Genomic DNA, 24,371 nt, shown 5'->3' with positions numbered 1-24,371 from the left:
TATTGAATGGGACAGTGTGCAGTTTGAAACATTAAAGATGCACTGCACCAGAGGTAGCTTGAAGCTAATTTGCATCTGTAGTCCCCGACAAAAAACATACAACAGCACAACAACAAACAGTAAAAAGCAAAAAAAACAAAAAAAACAAAAAACAAAAAAAAACCCACACCATACAAAATACAAAATACAAAGCTGCACACAGCACATCACATACACCCACAATGTCAATTTGAAATAATGTAAACTAAACTCAATGGTCTTTAGTACATGTTTCAGTCTGGTCTTGAATGCATTGATAGAACTACAGTTCTTCATATCATCAGGTAGGACGTTCCACTGAGTGGTGGCTTTCACAGAGAAAGCTGACTGCTTAAATGAAGTGCGATGAAATGGTGTGGTACAATCTTTTACAGAGGATATTCTGGAGGATCTAATAGAACTTACTGAGTGAGTGAACACAAAGTCACATAGTGGCAGAGGGACCAAACCATTTAAAAAATTTTATAAACTAGGTTTTTTGAGTAAATAAAAGCCATTTTTCCATCTATAACTTCTGTTTCTTCACTGCCTCACTGCTTGGTTTCTACCAATAGATACATGTGTTTATTAATGTGCTTGTCAACCACTATAAATCCTCCTGTGGGCATCCGCAAATGGAGGCTGCTGTATAAATAGATAATGAATGACAATATAGTAAAACAGTTGCAATAATTTCAAGTATGTCGTCATATATAGGAGAAGTTAATAATTGTTGACAAATACTTTGCATTTATAAACACTTTGAAATGTAATTTTATCTGCTCATAGCTGTATAATAGTGTGTTATAAAACATTTATTATTGCTTATAAATGCTAAACAGTCCAGTTGTTTAACTTCTTGATCTTTATATTTGGCTTTCTGTTTTGCTTTTTCTTGTTTTATTGAACAATGATAAGATAAGATAAACTCTTATTAATCAGTGGAGGGAAATTCGGGTGTCATAGCAGCAACAGCAGTGAGAATGTTACTGTTTGCTTTATTGTTGCTGTTTTTGTGTAGACTCCAGGAAGATTAGTGTACACTTTGTGGAAGATGATGGGGATCCAAATAAAGAATAATCCAGAAATCAATGAAAACAAGAAAAAAAAAAGCAAAATAACAAAGTCCTCCTGTATTATCTCTTTAATAAAGAATGAAAGTGTTTGTTTTGGCTGGTCTGGCCGGCAGTGGCGTGTTGTTGGGCTGGTTGAGGGAAAGGCCAGTCGACCTTCAGTGGTAACACAGCAGAAAATGAGATAATTACAATGCAAGGCACTTCTACATTACCCTTTCCCTCCGGATGGCTTCTCTCTTTCTCTCACTTCATAGGCATTTCATTGCACTTTGATCTCCTCGCTGCTCCTTTTTTTTTTTCTCCTCCTTTTTCGCTTTGTTGCTTCCTCCTGGTTTCTCTCCTTTCTCCTTCCTCTTCCTCTCCCTCTCTCTGTATGTGTCTCTATCAGTCGCTCACCCGTGGCTAACCGGGGGGATGGATGTCAAGGACGTTGTGCTGCTTGTCTCCCAAAGATAATCCCATTAAACTCAGGAATTTAATTATAGATTATCTCACACACTCACACAATTACACACACACACATATGCACACCCAGAAACGTGCACACGAACGGACTTATGCACCTGCCCGTGCACACAAACACACATACATGCTTGAAAATACAGAAACTGGAACACTAATATACTCACCCATGCAGAGATTTTTATCACACACCAAGACATGTAGACACACACTCTGCAAACACACACTGGCTTCACCCCGTTGCCCTGTCAATGTGTATTATTGTCACCCTCCAGTAGACATTCAAAACTTCACCAGTCTGTTTTTAGCGCAGCGAGGATGCAGCACAGCATGATTCTGCAGTGAACAAAGGACGCTGAACAAATGATCACAACATGAATTTGCCAAACAGGATGAATGTGCAGGAATTCTTTAGGCACATTGACAACAGTTTTGCTAAATCTGGTGTTGTATAGTTTTTATGCTATTTTAAAGGTGCTGGGTGTAGCATGTTAATATAAACAAATAGTATTAAATGTAAGAATGTTATTAGGATAATTAATGTAAACCAATTATGTAGGGGAGAGTGGCGTATGTTGCCCTCTAGGTAAGGCAAAATGAGAGAAGAATAAAAACATCTACCTTCATTTCAGGATGTCCAATATTCAAATGAAATTGTATATAACTATGATAAAGGGGCCTGAAAATATAAGTTCTCAAAAAAAAAGGTGTTCCTGTGGCTCAACTTGACCTAGGTTAGCGGTAAATTGATCTGAGTGAGTGGGTTTGTTGAGCCATCTGGGGGTAAACTGACCATCTAACCCTAACCCATAACCCTAACCATAACCCTAACCCTAACCCATAACCCAAACCATAACCCTAACCCCTGACCCTAACCCATAACCCTAACCCTAACCTCTGACCCTAACCCTAACCCCTGACCCTAACCCATAACCCTAACCCCTGACCCTAACCCATAACCCTAACCCATAACCCATAACCCAAACCATAACCCTAACCCCTGACCCTAACCCTAACCTATAACCCTAACCATAACCCTAACCCATAACCCAAACCATAACCCTAACCCCTGACCCTAACCCATAACCCTAACCCCTGACCCTAACCCATAACCCAAACCATAACCCTAACCCCTGACCCTAACCCTAACCCATAACCCTAACCATAACCCTAACCCATAACCCTAACCATAACCCTAACTCCTGACCCTAACCCTAACCCATAATCCTAACCCCTGACCCTAACCATAACCCATAACCCAAACCATAACCCTAACCCCTGACCCTAACCCTAACCCATAACCCTAACCATAACCCTAACCCCTAACCCATAACCCAAACCATAACCCTAACCCCTGACCCTAACCCATAACCCTAACCATAACCCTAACCCATAACCCAAACCATAACCCTAACCCCTGACCCTAACCCTAACCCATAACCCTAACCCCTGACCCTAACCCTAACCCTAACCCTAACCCTAACCATAACCCTAATCCCTAACCCTAACTATAAACCTAACCCTTTTTTACGACCATTTAACGAAAGAAATGACTATTCAACATTCAATTCATCAAGGTTGCTGGGAAATATGAATTGTTGCTCCATCTTTGCAGTTCCTCCAGCCTTTAGAGGTTCAGGTAGCTTCTTCAACCCATCACTCAGTGGGAAAGATGCCTCATCGTTTTTTCCTTCCTCCAGCCACCTTGAAGCCTGAAGCCCTTCCCAAAGATATCACTTCAGGCATATGACAGGAGAGATGTCAGTGTGCCATAAAATTCTTGAAGCAACCTTGACCTGAAAAAGCAGGCTATTACTCGTTCTATCAAAGTGCTGTCTTAAGCTGTAAGTTATCTATACTGACCTACTGAGTCATGTAATTTCCTGCACACCTTCCTTGCTAAACTCCTCTCTTTCCAGTTGTTGGGGGCAGGAATGTTTCTTTCTGCCAATTTCACTGCCAGTTCACATCATCTCTTTGGAGTAAGACCATGGAACTGGTCACCCAGTTTCTTGATATGGTGTGAAAGCTCCTTTTCTACCTCCTCTGTGAAAACCCTCTTTGCTTTTGCTGTTCCACTGTACCCTACTTTTTTACTTCCTTTATCTCCTTCTTTTTTAAGACATGCCAATATTTCTGTTTTTTGCCACTAATCTGATGGATTTTCTTCCCTTCTCTCATGTGCTCCTCTTCATCACAGCAAGATAGACATAATGGGTGCTTCCTGAATTTATGGCCACATGACAAAACATGAGCACAGTTGCCCAGATACAGGGGGTGAGTCAACTTACCCCACTCTCCCCTGCACATAACATGGCCTCATAGGCGGCGAGTGAGGCTGAGGATGGGGAAGGCTAATGTTACCACGGTGATGCTTGGTCGATGGGGGGGAGTCCAATATTCACTCTCTTTTAGCTCTGTTTTTGCTCTCTACAAACTCCTGAGGGAAATATCTGGCTCTTTAGCTGCTAAATGCTCCACTATGCTCACCAGCTAGTCTACAGCTAACTGTGTCTGTTTGCCGTTTGGAGCTGAGCAGGTAGTGTACAGTAGATTTTTAGAGCTTTTCCTCTGTAAACACCTGCCTGCTGCGGCCCAAAACGATGTTATGAGAGCTATGAGAGTGAACTAAAACAGTAAAGTTGCAGCCGGTCAGATAAACAATGAGCTGAAACTCACTATAAAGCTCCGTAGAGCTGAGGGGAGCTGCAGAGTCACTGATAATTCTCTGTAGGTTCATCAACCAGCTACGAGCCACGACCAACACATTACACACTGACAGCTCGTACATTGTCATTATTAAAAACATTGATTACACCCACATTAACTCACAGACATCAATCTTCATCTTTCATCTTTTTGGGTTGTCAGCCACAGGGTTGCGCAATGCTTTGCTCAAGAGCATGCTGAGTATCAAGGCACCAACCAAGTGGCACAGCGAATCAAAAACAACAGATAATACACTGACCGAGCACTTTATTAGGAACACCTGTGCAATATGATGCAATCTAATATAACAGCTCTGCCATAAATTCTACTTTTATGAAGCTTCAGTTTTAGTTTTATTATTTCTTGCCCCCCCTTCATATATGTTATGTATCGGGTGGACGAAATATTAGGAACACTGTTCAGTAATGCATTCCAGCACACCACCACCACCACCCACTATGACCTCAATAATAAACACAAAGCAGAATTATCACCTTTCTGGCCTGAAATGTAGGCCTATAAGCTTCATAAAAGTAGCATTCATGGCGGAGCTGTTGTTTTTTGGATTGCATTAGATTGCAAAGGTGTTCCTAATAAAGTGCTTCTTTCTTTCCTGCTTTCAGAGGGATTTCTGCTGCTGCTGCATTGTTTTCAGCGCTGCTCTCACTAGGAGCATCATCATGTCTGAGTGTGGTGGAGCAGGATGGATTATGTAACTGTATATACATCGACTGAACCCCACTGCACCACCAGAGAAAGACAGGGAGACACACAGAGAGAGAGAGAGAGAAAGAGGAGAGAGAGAGAGAGAGCCGGTTCTCCCTTCATCTATTTTTACCTCCTCTGTTGGCGGCGAGGCTCCGCACCCCATCCTTATCCCTTCATCCCACCCCTCCGTCCATCTCCTCCTTTTTAATTAACCCTCCTCTTCTCCTCCTCTTCCTCTCTCCATCCTCCTCTGAGTCATCTCCCCTCCCCCCTCTGTCACACATCTCACCTCCCCTCCCCTTTCCTCCACCTCCTCCTCCTCCTCCTCTTCCCCCTCCTCCCCTCCTGTTTTCCTCTCCCTCTCTCTCACGTTCTGCCTCTCCAGTATTTTCTTGGTCGCCGTGAAAGGCAGAGCACACCCACACACGCAGGCGGCAGGTAAAGGCAGGAAATCCTCTCTTCCTTCTTTTCACTCAGCCACTCAAGATCTTTTGTGTTTTGTTTTGTTTTCATCTATTGTTTTTTTTTTTTTTTTGTGGATCTCATGTTTGTATGATTGGCTGCTGCTTAGTGCTGAAAGGATACAGAATATATGTGTGTGTGTGTGTGTGTGAGAGAGAGAGATGCTTTAGGTTTAGGTGTTACCGTGTGTGCGTGTGTGTGATTTTGCTTCATGCATTTTATGTGATTCTTTGGAAAATGGCTGTCAAGTGTGTGTGTTTGTGTGTGCATGTATATGCGTGTGTTATTGTGTTATTTTGCTTCATGCATGTTTTATTTATTTGTTAGAAAAAGGACGTGTGTGAAAGTAGGACGCAAATCGTGTGTGTGTGTGTGTGTTTATGTGTGTCTTGGCTGTAGGAATAATATGTGTGTGTGTGTGTGTTTTAAAGTGTGTTGTGACAGTAGAAGCATTATATGTGTGTGTGTTTGTGTGATTTTGCTTCATGTAATTTATGTTCTCTAGTTTCTTGGAAATTTACAGTTGTGTGTGTGTGTGTTTGTGTTTAAGCGTGTTTTGGCAGCAGAAGTGTTATGTGTGTGTGTGTGATCTTGCAATCAATTATGGTTGAGTCCTTGGTATAACAAGTGTGTGTGTGTGTGTGTGTGTTAGATGGTCGATGTTTTTGTGTGTGTGTGTGTGTGTGTCTTTGTGTGTCTCAGTAGGAATATTGCATGTGTGTGTGTGTGTGAGAAGATCATGCAGTCAATCATGGTCGAGTCCTTGGTGTATATATACTGTATGTGTGTGTGTGTGTGTGTGCGTGTATGTGTGTGTGTGTGTGTGTCAGACAGAGATGCTTCAGTTTTAGGTTTTACTGTGTGTGTTTATGTGATTTTGATTTCCTATAAAATGGCTGTTAAGTGTGTGTGTATGCTTATTTGTCTTGGCTACAGGAATAGTGTGTGTGTGTGTGTGTGTGTGTGTGTGTGTGATGATGCAGTCAATTATGGTCGTGTCCAGGAATGTGTGTGTGTATGTGTGTGATATCTGCCTGTTTGGCACTCTGTGTGGCGTGTGGGTGGACGTGAAGTGTGTGTGAGAGTACTTGTGATAATTGCGAGCTGCAGCTATATGTGTGTGTGTGTGTGTGTGTGTGTGTGTGTGTGTAAATGTGAGCACATTATTAGCGTTACATATGTGTGAGACTGCTCCACTTCCTCTGTGTGTGTGTGTGTGTGTCTGCCGTGATCAGCCTTCTGCTCCCTCTCTCTCTCTTCCTCTTTCTCCTCTTCCTCTTCCATCCCTCTATTCCTCCTCTCTTCTCCAGCCAAACAGGGTCATTTAATTATTTATCTCTCTCGCTCTCTCCTCTTCTCACTCCATTCACTCTCCATTTCATCCTCCATCACTCCCTCTCTCTCTCTCTCTCTCTCTCTCTCTCTCTCTCTCTGCTTCCTGCTGGCTATTCTCTATGTCTCTCTCTCTTTCTCTTTCCATACACCATATTTTTATTTTAATCTATCTTTCTCTCCTTGTATGTGCATCTTTTTTAATCTGTGTCTTATCCCTCCATCCACCATTGCCACTCCCTACATCTTATTCTCCTGTTCCTCTCCTGTTCTCAGTACGTATATTTTGTAGGACTGGGTATGACATTTGTTTTTCTCATTTAACTGTGATTATATAAATTCTTAAAATCCCAACATTGATATTGTGTCTCTGCCTTTTCTTAGTTAAATGTTAAACTGTTCATGAATGGTAGTTTTGAGTTGGCGACAAACAGTTGGCACCTAAGTTGCAACTGACGTCCTCTAATAAATGCTTTATAGAACAGCTATAAACCATAAATAAGAACTTTCAGTGTTTTCAAATCTTTTTGACTAGTTGTACTGTTTGGTCTCTTATCTTCTGGAAGAGGGCTGCAGAAGATCTGGACCAAAATTCATTTAGAAACAGCTAATTGTAACTGCAGATGTGATAACTTATTAGAAAGTGAGAAAGACGCATGCCACATAACCACAAGTCCGCGGACCTTTGTTGCATGTCACTCCCCGTCTCTCCTCTCGTTTCCTGTCATCTCTCAACTGTCCAATAAAGTCATAAAATACCCCAAAATATGTAAAGTATTTATTAGGACTACCAATATTTATAACAGTTACCAAATACATAGGTTAAACACCAGCCAATGGGATTTTTCACAACCTGGCAACATGAAAATTTGTTCTTACTAATTGAATCTAATTGATTAACAGCCTATAAGCTCTTTTTAAAAGGGGTCTTACAAGAAAGTGGTACCATGTTGGATGCAACGCTAATAATTTACTTTTAAAAACAAACGCAGCTCTTTCTATCATTAGTTTACTTTCAGATTCTGAGTCCATGTCGGATGAATTCAGTCACTGAGGTGCAGTGTTATGTTCACCGATGCTGCTGTTCAGAATTTGCTACAGATCTGATTGGCTACTTCCCCATAGCAACATGGCTGAGGCTCATAGTAACTGCAGCATACAAAAACGACAGAAAAAAAAGCATGAAACTAAGTTGAAATAAATTAAATCTCAAAATAAACCTTCGGTACAGGTGAATTATCCAGGAGACTCTTGTGTTTCTATGGACGGGGGGGAAATACTTCCAGAACCAGCAGTCACTTTCCCTTCACAACAGTTTTACAACAGTGAGACGTGTTTACAATTTAGCCTATAATCTGCAATTTTATACTTAAAAGAAAACAGAAGTTTTGCTTATTTGCAGAATAAAAACAATTTCTGAGAAGCACTTTCATATTTATACAATATTGGTATTTATCTGATATCATTGAATTTTAAAGAATTTGATCAGTATCCCGATATAAAGCTGTAATATTTACTGTATATTTCTGCCCTCACCCCTCTGTCCCCACATATAGATACATAGAATGATATATTTTCTCCTCTTGCTTCCTTCCTTGCGTGCCTTCATCCCTCTCTTTCTCATTTACTCCTTCCCTGGCTCACCCACTCACGTGTTTTTTTTTTTTTTTTGAGTGCTGGTATATTTTTCTGCTGAGCACTGCAGTCTCTGGTAGGTGTGGTGTGGTGCGTTCATGGGTGTCCTCCCTCTCTGCTGCTGCTGCTGCCGCTGCTGCTGCTGCTGCTGCTGCTGTACAGCTTACGTAATGCACAGCAACGTGCACAAACAGCACCGGGCCGAGAGACACATACAGAGATGGAGAAAGAGAGAGAGTTAGAGGAGAGGAGAATAGAGATGTAAACTATAGAGATAAACTCACTGAAGTGAAGACAGATCAGGAAGGAAGAACATATGTTTACGGATATGAGATGAGTTCGTGCTGCTAATATTGAGAAACAGTTTGCTGGTGTCACGAATAACAGACTGACATCCAAATATCTTGTTTTTCTTGGTTTTAGAATAGAGTAGAGTATAATAGATACATTTAAATCTTCTTAATCATTCAAATATCTTAATATTAAGAGGAAATAAATAAGATGTTTATTGCCCCGTTGCATGAAAGTTGCACAAAATACTTGTGTTAATGTTTCAAACTCTACCCCTGCAGCTTGTAATGCAGGCTATCTGTTAAAAATGTGTATGGTCTAAACTAATAATGACATCATTATGGTTATTTTTTCAGGCTTTGGAAAACTCCGTCCAGAGCCACAGAAAGACATGAGTAGTGCTCCATATTTAACCACCAACATGAGCATTGGAAGAAGCAAAATTAGCTTTTTATTACCAAATTTTTTGTCAACAACAATGTGTATTTCTAGAGAATATTTAGGAGTTTTCTGTGAGATAGCATCTAGTGGCCATTAGAGGAACTGCACTTCAAGGCACATACAGGCGTATTTTTTAGAGGAACATTATGTTGAAATGTTACGATCCTCTAAAACAGCTTGTTTCAAAGAAGGCCCCATAAACATAATTAAAGAGTCAGGAAACCAATTCATTAACAAACTAAACTAATTCTAACTGAAATAAAGCTGCGAAAACAGGACTACAGGACCCACCAAACAAACAAAAGACTGACAGAGGCAAAAAGCTAAAGCATAACAGTAACACACAAAAACAACAGCTGCTGCCAAGGCCAGGAAGCGAAGAAGAGAGAGCGAGCCAAATTTCTGCCCCCTTCTTTATTGGTCCTCCCCCAATAAAACCGGATCAAGGCCATTTGGAAGAGAACACAAGACATTATGAGCAGAATGGACACATTGAGCCAAGACAGAAGTTCAGTAAAACAAGCATTACGTTTTTACAGCACTGGCCTGAATATAAGGCGAACCTGATTATAACACCTGCAGACACTTACTCACAGTCTCTTCTGTTAGCATTTTTCAGTCTTTTTGAGCTCCACATCATCTGTGACAGTGGTAATTCTTGGCATCTTGACAGATTCAGTCGTTTCTGCAGTAAAGACGTCAGGACTTTGGACTCGTTTTCACTCGTCATGAATTCATTTCCTCCGTGGCAGAAAAACACGTTAAACTGAGCTAACCAAACACTTTAAGACACTCGCTAGCTTAGCAACATTAAGGCTACAAACAACCCGTATTGCAACAATCTCTGTAGTGTTACAGTGGTAAAGAATCTCTGATGTTGTGAACATGTAAAAGTCTTGTCCTCAAATATTAGAAGACCCCAAATTTCTTTGGGCCAATATGGCGATGTCGGTCTGTCTGTCGGTTGGTCCATCACTTTGGTCCATGCTGAAATATTTCAACAGCCAGTAGATGGATTGAAATTCTTTTTATGTGTGAAATGTCTCAACAACTATTCATGACATTCATGTTCCCCCCAGGATGAACTGTAATAACTTTGTTGATCCTCTGACTTTTAATTTAGCACCATCATCAACCACCAACACAAACTTTAAGTCAATTTGTATTTCTAGAGAATATTTCCGAGTTTTCTCAGTCACTTCAATACAGTCAGAGTTTCCAGTTTCCAGCATTTGAGGCACTTCAGGACGTCTCCATTCAGACATAAATCATCAAGTCTAACCTTCAATTTCTCCAATATCTGTACAATAACATCCCTGTCAGCCTCAGCTAATATGTAAAACTACGACAGTGAACATGGTAAACATTATACCTCTCAAACATTTGCATGTTTGTCAGCATGTTATGCTGATGATAGCATTTAATTCAAAGCACCACTGCGCCTAAATTGCCTAAGAGCTGTTAGTGTGGCTGTTTGAAACAAGGTTTAATGTATCATGAAGATATTTAAGCCCAGGTGGCGTTTATAGACTTTGATCCATGGTGTCTAAAGTCTAATTGGTCGAATATGTATCAAAATATTCACTGTGAAAATGTTTGATGCTTCGAGGATGTGATCAGGAACAAGAAATAAAGCAGAATTTCTGACGTGAAAGCGTCGGCAGGTGCAGTGTGCTGCTTCACCCCTCAGGAGGAACTGTTTAAAAAACTCTGCAGTATTGCAGGGTGGGGCTTCAAAACAGCAAAGAGAGAAAAAAAACATAAAATTAGTAGAGGCCAGGAGAGAAAATCACCCACGCATCAATCCCCTCGACTCTGTGTGAGTGGATGTTTCTGCTCTTTCTTATGCTGAGCACCATTTATATTTTACACATTTTTTGCTGACGCTTTTGTTCCCTGCGAGTTACAATGAGTGTAAGAACTGAATAAGCATAAATTCGTAGGTCGTTGGCGTTTTAATCGACCGACGGAGAGGAGTACAAGTTCAGAGCTGTGTTTGAAAATGGATGGAGATATTCCCGAGTTGCTGAGAGGGATCACATATGACAGAGAAGTGCTGAGCAAAGAAGTCAGAGGACAGGAGAAAAGACGAGAGGAGTAATGTCATTTCGCGGCAGGTTAAAAGCAACACACGAGGGCATTTATGTCCCAGAGAAAGAAATGACAGGGGAATAGAAAAAAGAAAGATAAGTGTAGCAATGAACGTCTTCACGAAGGTTTTATATAAAGAGCAGGTGTCAGGCTGTGAGTCAAGTCGTCTCTTCACACCAGAGGGTAATCAGAGACAACAGAAGAACGCTGCCCTAAAAAAACTACTAACCTTAAAAAGAATTTCATTAGTTTCAGATGGTATGAAGTCTGTTTTAATATGCATAAATATGCATATATCTGTGTTGTTAGTTAGATTACAGTGGCCACAAACATCTAAGAGACAGAAAGAAAAGAAAAAAAAAGAGGAAGAAAGATTACATAAGGAACAACATCTTGCATAAGACAACTACACCAGTTTAAGATATTTATAAAAGGCCACTGTACATTGACTTAATAAGGATCATACAGTGTTTAAAGGGAATTTAAGGATAGCAGCATATTAAAAAAAGTAATAAAATCTGTTGTTGAATAAACAGCACAAGCAGTTTTTACAAATGAATGGATGTTCACCAGAGGAGAAGAAATATGAAGCAATACTTTTTAAAGGAGGCTGTGTCCTGACCCAGCAAACGATGAGGCGTTGTATGACTGCTGTTTGAACATCCCTTCAAGATGTCCCACGGTTCAAAAATAGTGCCATAATATTGATGTGCGACAGTATTTTATTAGGATAAATGAAACAGAAAAAGATCATCAAAAGTACAGCTTCTTATAGGTAATGCTAATCCAACTCCATCTGATGCTCCAGTTGCTAATGAGGCGCTACAGCAGGCTAATGCTAATACTAACTCCACGATGTCCAAGAGTTCTGTGTGCTCTAAATCACTGAACTTTTCATCAACGGGAGCATTATAAAACATAACAAAAAAGCAAACTCTAAAAGCAATTACTCAATTATAAATCCTTCGTAACTCTCATCAACCCAGATAAAGCTCACATCATTGCTAAACTATTAAACATATACATTTATTCTATGTGGAAAGACTAAATGAAATAGTGTTATTAGTATATTTTATTAGTATTATTAACATGTCAGCAGTACTTATTTCTGTTCATAATAAAATGAGGTGGCCTTATGAACCAACATCTTTTTCATAAGACTTTCCTTTTGCTAATTTGTGTTTATTTGGTAGCATTTTTGATACAAACTCCAAGTATTACACATGTTTTTCTTCGAAACATAAGATAAGAGAGATCTATGCTCCTCACCAAGTCGTCATCCGACACGCCCTACTTTAATCTCTCAGGACTATCCAAATAGAAGTAATCTGAATAAATTATCATCTTATTACAGACCCAGAACCAGAGAAAATAACTTAGTAGAAAAATGAATACAATATGAACAAAAATAAAAACAGCAGGGATGAATCTGGAACAGCCAGACTATATAATTACTTTGCTACCCCCAACCTCGCCACGGGCGCCTGGTAGTGATTTAAAACGAGGGAGCAAACTTGGTAAGATATTGTAAATAATTGATGGGGAGTCTGGGGGTCCTCCCCTGGAAAAAATTTGTAATTTAAAACTGATTTCCTGCATTTTTACACCACCTAACTCTTGGATTAAGTCAAGAAACAGCAAGCTGCTTGCATATTGTTTGTGCTTTGAGTTAAAGTTATTTAGAGATATTCATACAGGCCTTTATATTTTGTTGGTTTCCACATTTTTTGAGGAAACCTATTATTGGGAAACGCAAGAAAGTTCCAGAGCAACAAAAACACAGAGTGACCTCGTAACCATAGTAACTCACTCTCACTCCTGGCTGCGTGTGCACGGTGCGAGAGGAGAGGGAAGGGACGCTGTACTGCTGCCAGAAGAGCTGCTGACTGAGATTACTCTGAGCAGCATGCATGGGAATACATTACAATGTAATAGATGTGTGTGTATTTCTGGCTTTCCCCCCTGATGGTCTGAATAACTCGCTGCTGCACGGTGCTGCCGTTGTGCTGTGCTGCTCTGTCTTGTCTGTCTGTGCGCTGTCAGTGTCCTCTTTCCATGCCGCGATGTTTAAGTTATAAATTTGTTCTTCACTGTGTGAGAAAATGGACGTGTGGTCGTGAGAGCGCGTGAAAAGTGTCGATTGAGTGAGTCTCACGGTCAATGTGTGAGAGTTGGCAGCCCTGTGAAAGTAATGTTACATCCACATCCACGGCACTTGATAATGTTACATTAGCTTAACTTTTTATAAAGGCAGTGCATAATTTATCGACTATTGACACAGAATGACACAGACATTTTTACCTGACAGTTTTTACCGTCACGTCATGTATTTTAGTGCCATTAAACAGGACATTTTTACTGCATTTTACTGTTTTAACCCCTAACCCTAATCAAGTGGTTTTTGTGCCTAAACCTACCAATTTTAACCCAAACCATAGGAGAGATTGGCTCATCACCTGCAAGCAAAAACATTTCTCCATTATGAAACAATTTCAATTTGATTTTGTGCAATAAATACCAATGCACATGCATAATAATTCCATACCAACAATAAACGGACTATTGACATAGAGGAATCCATACAAATAGCCACTTCCTTTTATGAATATGGGCATACTGTCTGCATGTTTTCCTAGTTTGTCCAGCTGTTTTGTTGCTGCATCTCGTCTAATTCTGAGTTGACTGTAGACAGATTTAACCCATAAATCTCGTGTTTCTTCCAAGCGGTGCTGACGTCAGACAACATTACTGACAAAGACAGAACGTCACTGAGTGAAAGATGCTAATAGGTCTTATGGCTAAACTAACTTCTGTGCAAGAGATATAAGACTTTGCCATAAAAGTCATTAGTTAATTTGTCCATTCGCCTTCACATTATTGTTTAGCTTTTATTAGTTGACATCAGATTATTTTTGTTGACGAAATTAACACTCGCTGCTTGCAGGCACACCTAAATGCATCTTAGCCGTCATTCATGTTATGTAATCAAAACATTTATCTTAAGAAGACCATGCAAAATGTGGTTACCCCCATAAATATAACTTCAAAGGGTCCAGTATGTGTCATTCTATAGTTGGCTCAGTACAGTGTTGCCTTGATCAATGCACATTAAAAAGGTACAACGATAAAAGAAGTGTCAGGATGATTCGACACACCCTCCTCTCTGAGTCTCTATCTCTCTGTCAAGAGTATTTGAAAAGCCTGAGGACAGTGACAGGTTTCTGCAAGCTAGCAGCGAGGCAGATTTAGCTCCTCAGATCGATAAAGTATTCATGCGGTACGGAGACGAGGATGACATAAAAGGCTCTTTTTTTTTTGACATATCGTTGCAGTGCTGCATGCCTGGAATATCAATGAGGAGAAAAAGGGAAAAACACCCACAGAGTAGATTAGCGTGGATGATAGTGAAATGACAATGAGGACCGAGCTCCTGTAATGATTTTGGGGGGGGGGTTAGGTCTGTGTAGGTTAAAGATGTCATGGTGATACAGAAATTTCAAATGCATAATTAAAGAGAATTTATGTATTTTTAATCTTGTGATCTTCAGTCTCTCACAGCAAGAAACGAGAGAGCAACGACTCCTTTCATGTTGTCCGTAGGAGTGAGTGCTGTTAGCAGTGACATTAGATTTTTTTGGAAAACAAAGCAGCAAACAAACTGACTTTTTAACATGTATACTCCTGAATCTGATCCATATCCTGGCTGTGATTGCATTCTGCAGGAGAAAGCTTCAAAAAAGCTAATAACCTTTGAGTTAAGAATATTTGGTCATACGATGCCGACTCAAGCTGCCAGAAAAGAGACAATAAACTTGTTAACTGGTCATAATCAGTTATAAACAGCTCATAAAGGGTTCTCTAAAACTCACTAAATCAAACTTTTAACCAAGCAAATAGCACCCATAGTTTATATTAGCAAGTAGAGTATACCATTTTAATTAAAAAAACAACAACACAGCATAAAACGATGAAAAAAAATATGGAAAATCAAATGTAAAATAATAATTAAGTCAGGTGGCAGGCACAAAATGAGGATAAAAGATTAATAATAAACACAAACAAACAATGATCTAAAAAGCAGCTGTGTACAAAAACATACAGTATGTACACATACCCCAAAACATACACATGTATAGAAATATACATGTAAATGTACAAACACATATCTACATACATATACAATGGACAAACATGGACAAACATGGAGAGAAATCGTTTTTAGAAGCAATTTTAAAGAAGATTGATTGATTTTCCAAAATTGAGATAAAAACTCCACAAATTCAAAATAAAACATGTTTTTTTCTTTTTCAAGAGAGACTTTATTGTCAACCCATCCATATACAAGTATACAGTAGGGATGAAATTACATTACCCTGGGGCCGGTGGTGTTATATTTAACATGTAAGCAATGCAAAACAGTGAAACAAAACAGTGAAACAAAACAGCGTCTCAGAGATTCTCAGAGTCTATTCATTTATCAAAGTGGACTGACTGAGATTGGAAAAACTATTTCAGTTAGAATTAGGCTCATAAGGATCATAACCTGCGTGACTTCCATGACTGACAGTCCAGAGGGTTTTTGTTTTTGTTCCTTTCAGAGCAGAGAAGTCTGAACCGAAACGGTCAGTCAGACAAAATAAAATCAACAAAATTCCAACAAAAACATGTAATCTAGTAACTTTGGGGTTGATTTTTTAAAAAAATAAGAGTGCTTGTGAGACTGGTAAGGCAAATACTCTTTGCTGTCGAGCTGTTTTCTGAAGTGTCGAGTGGCACCCAGAGATGCATATTTCCTTCATTAGTGCTGCAGGATTTTCCAAGCTGTCTCTCCTGAGAGAGAAGAAGCTACAGTAGAAAACAGAACCAGCGTATCAGGGTTTGATGACCCGATCGAAAACAAGACGTCACGACTCAAGGGGCTTATATCAAATTAACAGTCTCGAAATAGAACTCTTCCACAAAATTCACCTTCAAAACCTTTCTTCTTGTTTTCTTTTCCTTTATTTAGAAAATTAACATCATTTTAAAGATAGACATGGCCAAGAATGAAGCATAGCTGACAATAGATGCAGTAAATACATCACAAACAGGCAAAGAGAACAGTCACTACAAAAGAGCAGAGAGAATATCCAGTTTAGGTGTTCATGTGTTACTGGAAGGTGAAGAACTGCAGCTAAATGTATTTAAATCATAAGGAATCAGCATTTTAATGGCAACCATAACGCAGTATGTTTGTGATTTAAACATGTTGTTTGGGCTGGGACACAACTGGAAGGTACAGTTTTGTATATTAAGATCATTAAAAAAAGAATAAATGTCTGCCTCTGGTGACCTGACGCCGCCGTGTCGCCTCCACAGGTGCGAGGTTGCAGGTTTTACTCGATAGGAAAAGCAGGTTGAGTTGTTTCAGAGTCTGTTATGGTTTTATTTGTTTCTAGTGCAGCATGTGAAGAAGTTACACTGTTTCCCAAGAATGAAAACTAACAGCATGTTTGTAATGTTTAGAATATAAAGAAAAAATATGGTAAATATTTGTATGTTGTGACAGAAAAGTAGCCAACATTTCAAAATGTGCAACAAAACTGTAGAATACTTTATCAGACTAATGATTGTTTAGACTTAAGTGTTAAACAATCCCATGATGCAAAGTCCCCATATATCACACACACACAGCATGTAAGTATAGACAAGACAAACGTCTTCATGAATATGGGAGTTGGACAGTTTCAGGTCATGAGAAAGCTCAGTCTCTCAAACTCTGGGGTATGAGAAGTCTTCACAGCCAAGCTCAGAGAGCTCCAAGTTCAAAGGCTGCGAAGATCTTTTTTTAACGAGTTTGACGTTATAACTTGGAAACAACTTGAAAGTAAAATTAAAGATGAGAAAGTTATTGAATAACTGACAAGACTGACGTTATTCTACATTCGGTTGTGGTCGTGGCTGTTTCGGTGCCCTTTGTAAAGTTTTATTTATCCTCCTATTGGTTCCTGCTGAAGATGTAAATCTTCACAAAAATATTATATCATTTTTACAAAAGTCTCAGTATTTTCCTAAAAGAGCTGTGGTTTTTAGCTAATGTTAGGAAATAGTGTATTTGTTGGGGACTATTTTCAGAGGGGGATGAATCCACATTTGTTTCTCTGGTGAGTATTTCTGGCAGCAGGATGAATAAACTACAGTGTGTGTGTTCATGGTAATGAAGGAACATGTCACCCAGTGCGGCGGTGTGGCTCAATGATGTGTCTTGTTTTTGGACAACAAAGGAGCTCGACGGCACAAAGGAATAAGATATATCAGCCTTTGGATTTTGTTGACAGTAAGAAAAACATAGAATATCCCGATGCTGCTTCACCAAAAATCAACCAATGTCTTCCATCTGCATAAAAGTGGTGGCAAACAGATGCATAATTTATTCTTTTTGCTGGAGACTTTTACTGCAACCTGCTTCCAGAAACAGCAAAGTAACCGCAGTGTGTGTGTGTGTGTGTGTGTGTGTGACACAACCCAGGCCTCTGTGGTGAGCTTTGATTTTCACAGTGAATCTGCAGTGATGTTGTTTCTCGTCTCCCTTGACACAGTTTCTGTGTGTGCGTGTGCAATGTAAAAATAGATCTTTTTATCCATGAGGTTTCTCTCACTTTCTTTCTCTTTTTTCAGTTAATCTGAAGCTGACATAACTTATAAAACAATTAAAAATGAACCATATTGCCAACAGGAATCACAATATTACGAGGTAAAGCAATTATATCACAGACTCTTTTCCACTCTCTCTCTCTCTCTCTCTGTTTCTGTCTCTCAGGATGTCGATCGTCAGCATCGTTGCCAGGGAGATCTTGGACTCCCGGGGAAACCCCACTGTGGAAGTGGACCTTCGCACAGAGAAAGGTGACCGCCGACAAGCCTGTCTGCAAATATCAGAGCAAAATAACAAACCATAGTGTTCTCCACGAGGATGTCTGCTCAGATTCATCGTGTTAGAAATTTGCCAAAAAGCATTAAGGTAGCAACGGTGTCCCTGCTGTAATTGTAAATTGTTTCTGACATCAAATGACCTTCATTTGACCTCTTCCCGGTCAATCAGTCCTCTGTTAAAGGAAGACTGGGGCTTCTTGTAGGCCGATGGTAAACAGTATAAGCATGCTTTCATAACCCCACATAAAAATACAAACAAATTAAGTGAGATTTTACTTTAGATTTTATTTACTGGTCACCTGTTTAAACACACTGTGTAAAAAAACTTCATTAACATTCTTCATCTGTTCACTTTCAGTGTGAAAACCAAATGGTACCCACCAGAGCTTCAAGTCTGTCTCAAAACAACAGTCAGGAGCCCAAATGAACATTGACATGTTTTTCTTGCTGTAATCATTCCTCCTGTTCATACTGACCATTAGAAGATCCCTTCATAATGCACTTACAATGGAAGTGATGGGGGACAAAATCCACAGTCCTCCTTCTGTTCAAAAATGTATTTAAAAGTTTATCTGAAGCTAATATGAAGCTTCAGAATCCCAAATGAGTCAAATCAAGTAGATATCTTTCAACATTACAGTCTTTTTAGTGCCAAAGTCCCTCTTTTTGTTACTATACTTCCACCACAGCTCAACAGGGAAACACAGTCCGAGGAAACACAAAGAGGGAATTTGATGTTAAAAAGACTGTAAATGTGTCAGATATCCACTTGATATGACTAACTCAGACTGCTGAAGCCTCATATGAGCTTCAGATTAACTTTTAAATGACTGTGTGGACACACTGTGGATTTTGGCCTCCATCACTTCCACTGAAAACACATTTGAAGGATCTTTTAATAGCCAGTATGAACAGGAGGAATGATTACAGCGAGGAAAACCTCTTTCACTGTTCATATGGACACCTGACTGTTGCTTTAAGTAAGACTTGAAAAACTCTGTACCTCTCCTTTAAAGTGCAATACCTCCATACCGCCACTAGATGCTCCAACTGATTCCCATTCAAAAACTGTCAACTTTCTAGAAATATTGAGTCAACCATTGTTTTCAATGAGTCATTCTGGTCTCAATCTCTAAATTCAGGATCTCTAATAAGTGTGCTGGTGGTTAATTTGGAAATTATATACTTATAGTAGCTTCGATGTCTGCCGTGTGGGCGTTGATTGACAGCTGCGATTGACGGTTGGCTCACCTGCTGCTCTCCTCGGCTCTAGGACTGGCACTGAGTCTGGCTATTGTCGCAATATTTTGCTAAGTTTAATATAACTTGATTATGATACCTGCCCTGTTAGCACAGTTTAGCTAAAGTAGCGAACGTTAGCCCAAGTGTGCAGCTCTCGGTGTTCTCAGTAAGCTAGCGTTAGCTTGGGTCCGAGGTAGCGGTGTGTGTTTCCAGAGCGTGGAAGGCAACACTCCGTGCTCCTTATCTTATGCATCAGGTCTAATTTTGCTTTGAATCTTGTGTTTCTGAAGCATTAAATTCAGTTGTGAAAGTATATAAATTCCCATATTTATTGATAACTGACATCAAATTAAATTTGTTTTCGATTTATTCTTTAGTAATAACTATACATTTCATCAATAGAGCACTTCTCAAGACGCACAGACAATTTTAAAGAGTAAAAAAATATCCCCTCATCTATTGGTGGGGTGTGGCATAAAAAAATCCAATTCCAGGGACTCAAGTGGAAATAAAAAGCCTTTAATAAATATGGGCCACTACATTAAAACTACACCAACATGTATCGTCACACTTGCCTGATGACAAAGACAATTTATGACAAATTAAAAAGTAAAAAACAAACATACAATACAAGCTCAGTCCATGTTGCCTGGTTGTTTTGTAGAATTTCTCCTTTAAAGTCTGTGAAAGTATAAATACAAAATAAAGAGAACTTGGTATATTACAGTAATCAAAACAAATTAAGTACAGCCACATTGATCATCAGCTGCAAACATACAGTATGTTTGGTTTTTAATGAAGAGGAAGTGCATCCTCACAGGTGTTTTATATTTCTGAATCATCAGATCAGACCGTACAGTCTTAGAGAATCTGTCGGCAGCTAAAGCAGCAGGTCGCCTCTTCTCCTCTCTTCTTCCTCAGCGTCTACTTGCAGATGCTGCTGACTCAGATGTGGTGATGATTTTACCTTCTGTCCAGTAATTTGCTCTGCGTGTACTTGAGCACATGGCGTGAATGTACTTGCTGTTGCCATGTGTGGGTATATATGAATGTATGAATAATTAATTGAAAAAATCTTGGCAGTCAACAGCGTATCTGCTGAGTGGGTTCAGCTATTAAAGTGCTAAAAACTGTGTTGTTTACTATTCTGGAGTAATTATAGTGTTATAAAAAAACATTACATACAAAATAGGAATTTGTAACTTTAATAGATTTGTGCATTCTTGACCTTGAGAACAGTAAATTTGACAAAATAAGCTCAATTTAAGGTGCACTTAGTAGCTTTTAAGGAGCTTTCAACCGCATCATACGGCCTTCATCAGCGTCATGCCATAGTTACATGAATTAATCATTTAATTATTCAGTCATTGTGGTCATTTTCAAAAAGAACGTCCTGTCATAAAAATAATCCAGGTGCAATTTGTGACAAAATATACAACTAAAACCTAAAAAATATGTGTCTTCTGACCTTAAAAGCAGTCTGGCAGTCCAACAGTGTAATAAATCCTGGAAAACTTTATGTCTGAACTCAATTACAGTGTCTTACAACCAAAGATAGACTTGTGAATTTGTTTTGATTTAGTTGGATCACCTTCAAAGGTTTAAAGAGTTTCAAAGTCATGGTTTTACAATTAAAACTTTGAAATGAGTCTTGGTTTTCTTCACCCCTCTGCCCGTTCCTTGCATTTAAACCTCTCTTTCTCTTTTTGTCTGTCTCTCAGGTCTGTTCAGGGCTGCGGTGCCCAGCGGAGCGTCCACAGGGATCTACGAGGCTCTGGAGCTCCGAGATGGAGACAAGAGCCGCTACAAGGGCAAAGGTACGAAAGATTTTTACATCCTTCAAAAACTTAAAGCTGCTTTAAGTGATTTTTGACCACAAGAGGGCAGAAAGTTTCCTAAACAAACTCACAGACACACAACCTGGATTTAGTTCTCTACTATCTAGCTTCTGTTCCACTAGCGTCTGTAACTCAGTGTGTAGTTGGTTTTCTTTTACAGTTTATCTTAGTGATTGCTTATATATGTCATGTTTGTCAGACAAATATATAGCATTTAACAACTACAGCTCCCATGATGCTTCAACAGCGCGCTAATGACTGGGATATGCTACTGAATGCTATAATGTGTTGTTTTTTTTCTTGATTAAAATAATTCAAATTTAATTTCAGTTTGGCCCCATTTTTACCATCCAGTAAACATTCATTTATATGTCAACGGATGAAAAACAAAGTAAACAGTCTGAGGAAACACAGTCAGTTAGAGAAGCTGATGTTGAGAAACAAATGTTTTTTTTCTTGGTTAAAATAATTAAAATCACAATTTAAACTTTTACAGTTGATATTGTACAGTAGTAAAAACGTATCTTTCACGTGAAAGAAATCCTGAGTGAGAAAATACATATAGTTTACTGTTAGAAGCTAGTAGGCCAGAGGCTAATGCAGCTAACAATTATACTTGTTGGTTAAATCTTATTAAAATTTCAACTTTTGCTGTCCAGTATAGCAGTGAATTCTTGTCAGCTGATAAAAGAAACCCAGAGTGAGAAAATACATAAATAGTAAGTTACAGAAGCTAGTGGACCAGAGGCTAATGTAGCTAGAAGAGATAGCTCTCCATGTATGTCTTTGGCTCATCAAGTTATTATAGCTAACATGGTTGCAAAGAATTGTCTACACAGACACAGAGCAACACTATCATCTCATTGGGGTTTGTGTTGACCTAATGAATGTGAGTCCAATATTCACTATTTTTAACTCTACTTTGGTCTCCACCATCTCTTTAGAAAAATATGTCTTTTTAGCTGCCAGATGTCCCACTTTCTTCACCAGATGGTTGCTAACTTTGTCTTTTTTCCGTTTTATTCTGAGTTGCTTGCGTATACTCAGCTTGTCTGAGCTTGAAAGGCTGCTTATGGATTTGCCAGAGATGCAATCATACAGTCTATGTGTGGCCAGAGAACCAAAACAGAGAGCTAAAAGAGGCTAAAAGAGTCTAAAAGCTGTGTGGACCTGCAGAGTTGATGTTGAGTCTCAGTGGGTTCGACACTATGAGTGTAGACCTTCACATGCAGAGTCAAATATATGTGACACGTAGATCTAAAATAAAACAATTCAGAAACATTTACTACAATCCAACAAAGTTTTCTTTGTTTCTTCAACAGTCGCAGCATAAGTTTGATTGTCTTTTCTCCTTTTTCTACTTTAGGTGTTTTGAAGGCAGTCGGGCATATCAACGATACTCTGGGTCCAGCCCTTATAGCCTCGGTGAGTCACCAAAGCTGTAATACATTTTATCTGAAGACATTTAAAGATACACCATCTTGCATCCTTGAAATTCTCAGAAGGTGAAAGACTAAAGACATAAATTTGGGTAAAGCTTTGTCCTTCTTAAAGGAATAACTCTGCTAGTGTTCATTACTCAGGCCACCACTAATAGCTTCTGTTTGCAGTGTTTCTGGCGTCTCAGCCAAAAGAAAGTGATTATGTAAGTTTTGTTGAAAGGGAAACATAAAAAGTACTCATATCTGATAAGTGTATTTGATTAATTCAATTTGAGAAATTAAAACTTTCTCCTATTTCTCCGTGACATTAAAAAACTTTTTCCACAAGAATTTAATGTCTCAATAGCATATTTTTATAGCAAGTTTTAGAAGGAAGATAACGTATTCAGGCTAAATGAGTAATATGTTCTGGGGCATTTGCCTTTATTGAAAGGTCACACACTGCACGACACTCAACATGACATGACACTCCCACTTTAGCTCCACTCAGGCTCTGCAATCTCTACTCAAATTTGGATTTTCAGGCTCCACTAGCTGACTGACACGCCAGCGAGCATCACACCTAAACTCCAGGTTTCAAATCATTCCTTCTTAAACCTGTGGGTGACCTCAGAGATGTGGTGTTCATATTTCTCTACACTCTGTGGTCAGATTGAATCTACTGTATCAGTTAGTGAAGCTGAAAATGTCCAGTTTGAGCTAAATAACTTTCAGATTGAGTCAGTCGATGTGTAGATGACTATCACATCTGGATGGGTAGAGAGGAAGCTGTGAGAATAAGATAAACTCTGTTCAGCTATCAGTGACGGTGGAGAATAGTGTGTGTGTGTGTGTGATGATAATGTGTCTGTGAGGTGTGTGTGTGAGTGTAAGAAATTGTCCGCAGCAGTGCAGCATGGGTAATTTCCTCCAGCAGCAGATGTTTCGCCGGGAAATGAATCTTGGTGATCAGTCAGGCGGGAAAAACAGCCGAACGGCTCTGAGCTCCTGAACGTCACATCAGAGCTCGTCAGAGAGCTGGACCAGTCTGACTGTACTGGAGTGTGTGTGTGTGTGTGTGTGTGTGTGTGTCACATAGACTGTGGTCACAATGATGTTAATAACAATTATATGTGATTGCAAAAGCTGATGTCAGAAACCATTTAAAACTACCAAAAATGACAATGGTAAAATGTTGATAAAAGTAAAAATTACAATCCAAATTTAATAATAAAGTGATAAAACTAAAGAATAATGTAATTCAACAAAAACTAAATTAGTCTGAGTGCTCCTTTAGGCTGAGCCTGCTTTTTAAAAAACTTTTGTGGGGGATATTGTTTTTTTAATAAACCCTAAAACAAAGGGAAAGGGAACAGACCTGAAAATGATGCATTTAGGTCTGAATTAAAGTTCATTAGAGGAAAATGACAGTGAGCACACAGTACAAACACAGAAAAGAGTTTTGCCAGTCTAAAAACAAACAAACAAATAAAAAAATCTGAATAATTACAGCTCCAAATGCTAAAGACATGTTAGGAAGAATGACGCAGAAGCTGTAGCTGCTGGAGGAGCAACGACATGCTGCTACAATACGATATATATTGATTTGAATCAATAAGTACTGTATGTATTAATTATATTTAATACATGCTAACAGGCACAGTTTCTCATTTATGATCACTAGTCTTGTGAACAGACATACCTTACAATGGTGACAATGTTTTTGCTAACGT

General features: G+C 39.1%; 1 protein-coding gene across 5 annotated transcripts in view; it reads left to right on the top strand.

Annotated features, from left to right (window-relative positions):
• The first annotated feature begins 5,342 nt into the window (after positions 1-5,342).
• Positions 5,343-24,371, top strand: part of LOC121913813 (gamma-enolase) — a 30,546-nt gene continuing 11,517 nt past the window's right edge. Inside the window, exons 1-4 of one of the 5 annotated variants that reach the window (XM_042436642.1) lie at positions 5,343-5,411; positions 18,025-18,110; positions 21,101-21,196; positions 22,584-22,642. In XM_042436642.1, the coding sequence (XP_042292576.1) occupies positions 18,026-18,110; positions 21,101-21,196; positions 22,584-22,642 (240 nt within the window). In that variant the 5' untranslated portion in view covers positions 5,343-5,411; position 18,025. Of the gene's footprint in view, positions 5,412-10,916; positions 10,954-18,024; positions 18,111-21,100; positions 21,197-21,899; positions 21,937-22,397; positions 22,426-22,583; positions 22,643-22,701; positions 22,723-24,371 lie in introns of those variants that run through there. The other 4 variants (XM_042436641.1, XM_042436643.1, XM_042436645.1 and 1 more) reach the window with 4 other exon arrangements.

Source organism: Thunnus maccoyii, chromosome 15, assembly GCF_910596095.1.
Source record: "Thunnus maccoyii chromosome 15, fThuMac1.1, whole genome shotgun sequence".
NCBI lineage: Eukaryota > Metazoa > Chordata > Actinopteri > Scombriformes > Scombridae > Thunnus > Thunnus maccoyii.
This window is presented reverse-complemented; position numbering and strand designations above follow the sequence as displayed.